The 9,539-nt window shown below is 34.0% G+C and overlaps 1 protein-coding gene across 1 annotated transcript; it reads right to left on the bottom strand.

Moving 5' to 3' along the window:
* Positions 1-385: 385 nt before the first annotated feature.
* On the bottom strand, positions 386-9,011 carry afmid (arylformamidase). Its single transcript, XM_083559407.1, has 11 exons — positions 8,875-9,011; positions 5,099-5,189; positions 3,947-4,051; positions 3,656-3,704; positions 3,184-3,269; positions 2,990-3,062; positions 2,804-2,901; positions 2,007-2,085; positions 1,717-1,852; positions 954-1,058; positions 386-873 (listed from the first exon to the last, which is right to left on the bottom strand). Exons 1-11 carry the CDS (start codon positions 8,884-8,886, stop codon positions 844-846), a joined length of 864 nt encoding a protein of 287 aa, XP_083415533.1. The 5' UTR covers positions 8,887-9,011; the 3' UTR covers positions 386-843.
* Positions 9,012-9,539: the final 528 nt, after the last annotated feature.

The raw sequence follows: 9,539 nt of genomic DNA, 5'->3' as shown, positions 1-9,539 counted from the left end.
AAACGAAACTTGTGCTGTAGGTTTATATGATATAAATGTAACAAAATGTAGGTAATGTAGGTAAAGTAGAAATAAGAACATGAAAATGTTACTATCATCTAAATTGTATTAGCATAAAGCCTCTTTACTAATGTAACATTATTTTATGATCGTGATGGCATGAGAGAGCAGGATGAGCATTAAAACACAGAAATGCACAATAAAATCTGCTTAATTTGTAATTAATACTTTGTCCATTAACCTACAATATCATGCATATAATAGTGTTATAGTCTCAATTCAACTATTAATATTAAACCATTATCCATTTATTTTATATTAATCAGTGTTCCATGTTAATTTATAAAATCATATATTATATATAAATAAAAACTTAAACACAGTATATGTTATTTAAAGGTTTGATATATTTTATTCCAGTAATGAATTGAACATTCATGACATTGGCAGGATGTCTAGCATTTCTGAGATATGGTTTATTTCCTCATATAGATTGAGGAATTTGCCACACACAGCAGCAGATAGAATTACTGATCAGATAAAGATGGGGTTAAAGCAACATGTTAAAAAGTGTTCTAAGTGCATCAATTCACAGTGATAATAATCACATCCATAATATACTAAACTAACTCACACAAGCATTGGGTCAGAATAGGCAGACGTATAAATACCTTGTTACTCCTTAAAATGTAAACAAGAAATGAGGTTTGATGGATGTAGAGTTAAATAGTCCATAGACATAATTAACAAGAAGGTTGCCGTTTGATGAAATAAAATAAAATAAAATAAAATAAAATAAAAAGAAGGATGTATTGTGGATATCTGAGGAGCAATGGCATCTCCTTAGCTTTTGCCCATCATCTTTAGTAAGAGCTAAAAGAATAAGTCAGAATTCAGTATTCATTCAGGATTTGTCAATTAAATTCACTAATGTGAATATATAAAAAAGTTACCTGTGTGAGGTAGTAATTTTCATCCACAAGCTGCTCGATGATGTTAAAATGATCTGTGTCAGGTATGTCTTCAAAAGTAACGTTAAGTCCGGCAGCTTGCAAAGACTATAAGAACATACACAATAATGGGTTCTCCTACAGAATCATCCTTGTTCATCCAGTCTTTAGTTTTATTTAGAATAAATATTTAACTAAGGGCTGTGACCCTATGGGTGCTAATTACAGAGATAAACTCAATCTTGTCTTCCGTTTTATTAATTCGTCTTACAAACAGCACTGTAAATGCATGTTTTTTATTTTGAAAATGTTACAGGCAGACACAGTCAAACATTTAATAAAAACAGGAAGAAATAAAATTAGGAAATTGGAATTGATAAAAATCTCTTAAACCAATTGAGACTTTTGTTCCTGCTTGGATCAATTCCAAAAACCATCTGCTGGTGACAATGATAATTCAACCCTCTACAAACATTCAGCTATTTGTACTTGATATCCTGTGATAATGAGAATCTCAGACAGACAGAAGGACTAATGGGCAGGCAAACAAAAACATAATGCCTCACATAATGCCTCCATTACTCCAGAATCTTATTTATCTTATCTTATGTTGTTCTTTAATTGAATTCTTAGTGTAGGAAAATCGTTATGGTACAGAAAAAAACTTGTAAAACAAATCTACTTTGTGATAGTAATGGCCTTCCAACAATCACATAGTCATGTTTTTATTTTCCTGCATGGTTCATCTTAAACTGCTTTGCCTTACCTTGAAGTAATCTTCCGACTGCTTTCTGAACTCAGGAGAATCGTTTTGTGCCACGGCCACAATTATGTCGCAGCCCGAAGTGGATGCTTTAAGCTGAGAAACAAACCGACTGGGGCTGTTCCTAAGAGCCACCTCCCTAAAATGAGATAAATCTGTGTAAAAAAGTTGTATACTAAATTACCATAGCACATTAATACAACTATGACTGATATATTGTAATAATAAATGGATATTAGGATAATGAATGAAAATAGTGATATAGGGTAGAAGAAGAATTTGGATGCTCATACTCTGTCATCTTCAGTGGTTCATTCACATATGTGGAGAGAATAGGCAGCAGGTTATAAATTCCACTAACAAGAAACGCACCTGAAAGAGAAACAGAGTTTTGCATTCTGATTGATTACAAAGGTTTTGTATCACAAGTAAAAAAAACTGAGTTCAAAAAATTGATCAAATATGTTGATTATTTTTAAGTAATTAATTAAAATTGTTTTGAAATTGACAACGATTGTTGTTTTAAATTAATTTTCAGTAATGTGTTTATTCTGATCAGGGTAGAAAATACACATCCAGTAGAAGCCCACATGGACATTGGGTAAAAATGCTAAACTCCACAAAAACAGAAATCCAAGAGCTGTTTGGGACCAATGGTTATATCTTTATTATACCACTGTGCTGCCCCTATTTTCTCAATTTGAACCAGTTTACTCATTTATCAAATTTTTATTTCTTTTTGAAATAATGGGTGGCGGATGTCTTGTGTTTAAATAGTATTTGACACATCGTGTAATCTTTGTGCACTCAACCACTGTAGTCTGGAAATAGTATATAGCTATTTGGCTAAATGGTAATGCTATATTTAGCTATGTGTTTTGAATGATAGTCACAATAAACACATTTACTCATATCAATTGCTTGGTCACAGACAGTGCTTCCCATCGCTTTCTTGGATTATTTGTTAATTTAAAGAAAACTTCCAGTAACATGCTCAAAATACAGCAAAGCATAGTGCACTAAAGAAAGTCCCAGACTCTGCGTTTCATCTTTGGGCGTGTAGGAAATTGTTCCTGATTGTTCAACATGCCTTTGATTTCAGGTGACACGCTGTACTCTGACCAATCAGTTGAAAGAACCATGGCTGCCAGGTGTGCACCTGCAGAATGACCACACAGGTACAGCCCACTGTTGAAAGACACAGATCAATGCCTATATTAGCAACCAGTGTGTAATTAAGCAGAGCAATATAATAAACCAACTCAGAAAGGCTGACCTGATGTGTGAATACTGCTGAATGATAGCCACCAAACTCCTGCGCACCTGAGATACCATGAGATCCATATTACCTGTCAGAGATTGGAGGAGAGAATTAGAAATCCTAATAGGAAAGCGAACATAAAATCTGTGCTTTCAAAGACATATGTGCTTAATATTTATTTCTGCATGAACCCTAGAAGCCAATGGTACCTTTTGGAGCAATGCTGTAATCAACAGCGACCACCACAACACCCTTCTGGACCAATGGTACAGCCATAAATCCTGACTCCTCCTTGCTATAAAATTAAATGTGCTCTTTTATTAGGGACATTGCTCAAAACATGCTCAAGGCCTGGTGTTTTATTTTCCTCAATTACAATGTATGTTTTTCATGTGGTGTCCCAATCATATTTATTACTTATTAATAAATAAACAAAAAAATGAACAGGAAATTTTTCTTAATGTAAATGTAAATGCGCTGCATATCTACTACTAGCCAACAGCTAACTTTAGCCAGGCTCACCAAAAGCATGTCCAATTCAGCTAAAAAAGCACAGATCACGACCAAATGTGCAATCTTAAAATGATCTATGATAATTATAATAATAATTATTATTATTGTTGTTAATAATAATAATAATAATAATAATAATAATAATAATAATAAAGTTAAGCCTCATACCTCAGGAACTGCCAGTAACCACCATGAATGTAGACAACTAGAGGTACGTCTGAAACATAAAATAGCTATGATGATCCAATTAACACAGTTACTCAGTATCACAGAAAAATGTAATTCAGCTTTAAAAACACTGCATATATGTAGACATAAAGGGATGTAGGGATTAGGAGAAATTAGCTGTTCTGCTGCTAAAGTTTCCTTTCTTGCATAGGCAATGAGCCTTGAGGAAATCTTATACTTTATAGATCAGAGGCCAAGGACTCCTCCATGTCTCTCTTTGCATTGCCTTACCTGGGGAGGAGCTGATAGGCATGTACACGTCCAGTTTTTCTTCATCTTCCTCTCCATAAGGAACATCCAGAATGTTCTGAGCAATAGCCCGAGCCTTCTCTGTACCTAAGCACACACCCACATACCCAGTAACACATGTTTTTATTCGATATTGCAATGAAAAACTTGTGCAAATATTTATTAGCAATTGTTGCATCACAAAGCAAGTAAGCAGTTAAATGCATTCACCGATTTACACAAAGGTTCGTTTTGAAGGTCACCAAAGCCTCTTACTATACTCTATTAGACCAGTGTTTAGTTTTTTCAAACATTATAAAACCCTGACCTATACAGAGTGTGTACGTGTTCTCTCTATTTTGATAATGCAGGTGCATCATAGACATTTTAACAGCGAGATCTGGTTAAAATAGACATGCTTAGGTGACATTGTAGTTCATGTTTATAAAGTGTTACCATGAAATAATATACTGAGGCTGGGATTAGAGGCCAAATCTGCTAAGATCTATTTCATGGCCATGTAGCCCGTCAAATTAAACTCATAGCACCTACTATGTTTTAAATGAGACTCGATTAGATTCGACTACATAGTCTTCCATTTTCTGTATGCAACATTAAGTGAAAAATAATTGCAGACAGGAACGAAAGTTGTAAATGGAATCACACACAGACCACACACAGAACATTGAATTCTTTTTAATAAATAATTTAAGCCAAATGTTTGACACTTTCTTTAATATTTTCTTTAAACTGGGAAAATGTGCATGTAAATGAAATAGTGGTCCCATGTTATGCTCATATGCAGAAAATGTTCCCATATCACTTTGTCCTGTAAACATAGGATTGAACTTTTTAGGCTCTTTACCTAACATGGTCTTTGCAGGACGATAGGCAGAGTAAGATTACAAAGTGACAAAAGTTTACACATTAATTTTTTCCATAAAGAAATGATCATAAAGAGGTTCAAATCTGGTTATAGGTTAAGTGGACCACTAAGAAAATATTAGTTAAACAGGCATTTGGCAGAAGGAGAAAAGGCCAAAATAAATGTATGGAATCCAAATAAGAAATCATTTCTCAGCTGGAGGGGTCTTCCTAATGTACTTGGACATAACAATTGCTTTGAGATCAAGAATTAAAAAATGTTCCACTAACCTGATTTTAATGCAGCCACGTGGGCTTTAATCACGTCATCGGTGGACATCCTGTGGGACCACTGGCTGGGTGAATACTGTTTCTCAAGCTCCTGTCAAATAGCACAGCAGTCTGCTGTCGGCCATTGAAACTGTTTTGGTCTAGCAGACGTTTCTCTAAACCACGCCTCCTGCGCTAGGATTGGCTAGTGACAGAGGGGATCTACAAAGACCCCCGCCCACTTTGTTTTTATTTTCCAATATATCTATTATAAAATGCGCGATGTTCCCAGGTTTTTCTATAGCGTGTGAATAGAATACGAATTTTTAATGTATTTATTTATTTATTTTTGCCAAAAGAACAATAGGTATTACATATTCATGTTAAATTAACACTTACTTACAGAGAGAAAATAAATAAATAAAAGTAATAATAAAAAATAATAAAAAATAAATAAAACACTGTTTATAAAAAAGAAAATTACATACATTTCAAAGTTTTCAGAGCAGTACATGTTTTCAGTGCTTTTTTGTTTCTTGTTTCTTTCAAGAGATTTAGAATACGAAATAAAGAGCAAGAAGATGGCCGTCGAACGCTATCTAGGATATTTTTGTTTATTAATGAGACCTGACCAGTCATATCAATAGAGTCTTATCCCCGCCCACAAAATAAATGTAGTGCTCATTGCTAAATGCGACTCAAATGGTCCTACATTAGCGCATGCGTACTTCACCTACACCTCCAGTTCATTTCTTTATTAAAATGTCATGCAGAAAACACACTCTTGGCCGTCTGAGTCTTCTCTAACACATTTCTCCTATTCCGGACCCCAGTTTAAGTTTTAGAGCAAAGATCGGCCAAAAGTGAATGTTGCATGATACCAAACCGTGTTATATTAATATGAAAGTTGCCATTGTTCCCCTCATTTATGATTTCATAATGTTTAGAAATAAACAATAATGACATGACTTTGTATTCTGCTTAACTAAATAATTTTTTTTTTTTTTTAAGTTTTCTAGTTCAATGAAACTCACAAATAGCACAATATTAGAACAGAAGCAATCCGATTTACAATACGATAGAGTTTAATGGCTAATACAGCTATTCAGACTATAAGCTTATTATATCAGTGACCTGTAACGAGAGCCCAAAAGCTGGTCCTTGATTTGTTTTTTAAAGGTTTTTGGGCTAATTCAATTCACTTATATTCTTTACTTTTTATTTCAATTAACTTTTTTTGCATCTTAAAAACAAAATATGTTTTAAATTAAATTAAAAAAGATCTGTATCAATGGCTTTTTTCCACTCTTCTTATACAGGTGCCTCTCAATAAATTAGAATATCATTAAATAGTTGACTTATTTTAATAATTCACCACAAAAGGGGAAACTCGTATTTTATATAGATTCATCACACCCAGAATGATATATTTCAAGTGTTTATTTATTTTTATTTATTTTAATAATTATAGCTTACAGAAAACCTAGAATTCAGTATCTCAGAAAATTTGAATATTGTAAAACCGTTAAATATTGGAGAGTCGTGGTGTCGCACTCTAATTAGCTCATTAAATCCAAACACCTGCAAAGTTTTCCTGAGCCTTTAAATAGTGTCTCAGGCTGGTTCAGGCAACACAATCATGCAGAAGACTGCTGACTTAACATTTGTCCAGAAGACGATCATTGTCATCCTGCACATGGAGGGTAAGACACAAAAGGTCATCGCTAAAGAAGCTGTCCGTGGTCAGAGAGTGCTGTATCCAAGCACATTAATGGAAAGTTGAATGGAAGAAAAAATGTGGTAGAAAAAGGTGAAACGAAGCCCACTCAAGAATCTGGAGGAGATTCACAGAGTGGACTGCAGCTGAAGTCAGTGTTTTAAGAGCCACCACACACAGACGTATCCATGGGCTACAACTGATGCATTCCTTGTGTCAAGCCACTCCTGAACCAGAGACAACGTCAGAGGTGTCTTACATGGGCAAAGAACAAAAAGGACTGGGTTGTTGCTCAGTGGCCAAAGTCGTCTTTTTAGGTGAAAGGAAAGAAATTTTGCATTTAGTTTGGAAATCAAAGTCCCAGAGTCTGGAGGAAGAGAGGAGAGGCACATAATACAAGTTGCTTGAGGTCCAGTTTAAAGTTTGCACAGTCAGTGGTGTTTTAGGGAGTCATGTCATTGGCTGGTGTTGGTCCACTGTGCTTTATTAAGTTCAAGGTCAGCACAGCAGTCTACCAGGAAGTTTTAGAGCATTACATGCTTCATGCGTCCCTCTGCTGACCAGCTTTATGTAGATGCTGATTTAATTTTCACTTTAATAATCACTTGCCCACACTGCCAAACGCACCAAAAGTTGATTAAATGACCATGGTGTTGGTGTGCTTGACTGGCCAGCAAACTCACCAGACCTGAACCCCATAGAGAATCTATGGGGTATTGTCAAGAGGAAAATAAGAAACAAGAGACCAAAATAGCAAATGAGCTGAAGGCCACTGTCAAAGAAACCTGGGCTTCCATACCACCTCAGCAGTGCCCCAGACTGATCACCTCCATTTCACGTGGAATTTAGGCGGTAATTAAAGCAAAAGGAGCCCCTACCAAGTATTGAGTACATATACAGTAAATTAACATACTTCCAAAAATCGCCAAAATCATCAATATTAAAAGAAATAAACACTTGAAATATATCAGTCTGTGTGTGATGAACCTATATAATATACAAGTTTCACTTTTTGTATTAAATTACTAAAATAAGTCAACTTTTTAATGATATTGTGGTCTACCAACCCCAGCCACTCTTAGTGCCGTCCCAAACCCGGATAAATGGGAAGGGGTTGCGTTAGGAAGGGCATCAAGTGTAAAAACATGTGCCAAATCAAACATGCGGATGATCCGCTGTGGCGACCCCTAATGGAAGCCGAAAGAAAGTTATTCTATTTTATTAAAATGCACCTGTACATGGCATGCTAGGCAAATAAAAAAATTACCACCATCCAACTTTTTACCATATAGTTTGGGCACCTCTGCTTTTGAGTCAGTAGGAAAGAATACCATCAATAGTTGAATAATATGATGGTCAGAAAGAAAGGATGCAGTGTATGGTGAGATTTAAAAAGCAAATAAAGCAGTTGTTCTCAAAGTGGGGTTAGGAGGGCCTCCTATTTGTTAATTTTTATTATATATACTTTATAAAAAGAGTATATAAAAATAGTATATATAAAAAAGTAATTTTTTTTCTTGAAAGACTTTTACGTTTCTTTGTAAATACTCACTGCATGATAATACTTTGACCAAATGACTAAGTAACTAAAACAAACAGATTGTGTTTGATTTGTCAAACTAGGCTAGTTTACTAAAGGTGTGTAATAGTGTGCAGTAGTGTACATATTGGACCTAATGACGTTTTTTTCAATAAAGAACGGTTGAACACTGTCTACAGTAAATTGTTGTACCTATAAGAAGAGTGGAAAAAGTTCATTCATTTAATTAATTGCACATGTAATTCACAAGATTTGTACTTTATAGCTCAGGTAAAAACTGCCAATCATTACTTTCTTGCAATAAGCCCCAATATTTGTTAGTATAAAGTAATTTAAGTTGCAGCCATGAAATTCAAAAGCTACTATACTGCATACTACCAGTTATAAACCTCATTCTACAAACATTCAAAGAGTGAAACAGTCCTGAACAACTAATTTGCATCTGGTATACTTGGACAGTTTGAAAAGCTTAAACATTAAAATGAATGCACAAACAGCTTTACTTATTTTTAACTATTTAAAAATGTAATGAATACTTACATTTTCCTTCATTTTTGTTTTTCAGTAAGACACTGGTGCATAAATCGCTTAGCCTCTTTTGCACTCTGTAGACCTTTGGACCTTCTGGACATTGATTAACAACTAATGAAACACATGGGAAGTCAAACAAAAGCTTCAGAAACTGGCAGCAAGTTTAAAGAAGCTTCACAGTTCTCTATGATTATAAATGTGAAATTCTAAATGTAATAATTCTAGTATTAGTATTAATCAATTATTAGTATTAATAATTTTGATTGCTAAAGTTTATAGTTAAAAACTGGGTTTTCAAAATGTCTTTGATTTCCTTCTACCTCACAAAAAAAAAAAAAACATTCTAGTAGATGGACTAGCTGCACTAATAGTCCAAGGTGTCAATATTGAAGATGTCCAAATGAAAACATTTATTACTTATTATAATAATAATAATTATTATTATTATTATTGTTGTTGTTATTTAAAACTGAACAGATATGAAAACATTGAGGCATTAGACTTCTAAATAAATAAAAAACTAATAAACATAATTTTAAATAATTAATATAAATTGACAATTAATACACATTTCCAAAACAATACTATTAATATTATACTTCATATTCCTTATTCCAGCTGCATATTTAGACTAATGTGACAACCATATTTGATTGCTCCACTGTGATCTTCAG

The sequence above is a fragment of the Silurus aristotelis genome, assembly GCF_946808225.1.
Source record: "Silurus aristotelis genome assembly, chromosome: 13".
Lineage (NCBI taxonomy): Eukaryota > Metazoa > Chordata > Actinopteri > Siluriformes > Siluridae > Silurus > Silurus aristotelis.
The sequence above is the reverse complement of the archived record's forward strand: the minus strand, read 5'-3'. Positions and strand labels throughout refer to the sequence as shown.

Excerpts from the sequence above, each read along its gene's own strand:
- afmid (XM_083559407.1), bottom strand. Across the intron at positions 2,086-2,803 it reads CGTGTCACCTGAAATCAAAG|GTGCGTTTCTTGTTAGTGGA; the intron begins GCATGTTGAACA and ends TTTCTCTTTCAG. Across the intron at positions 874-953 it reads AAAATTACTACCTCACACAG|CTCTTACTAAAGATGATGGG; the intron begins GTAACTTTTTTA and ends TTATTCTTTTAG.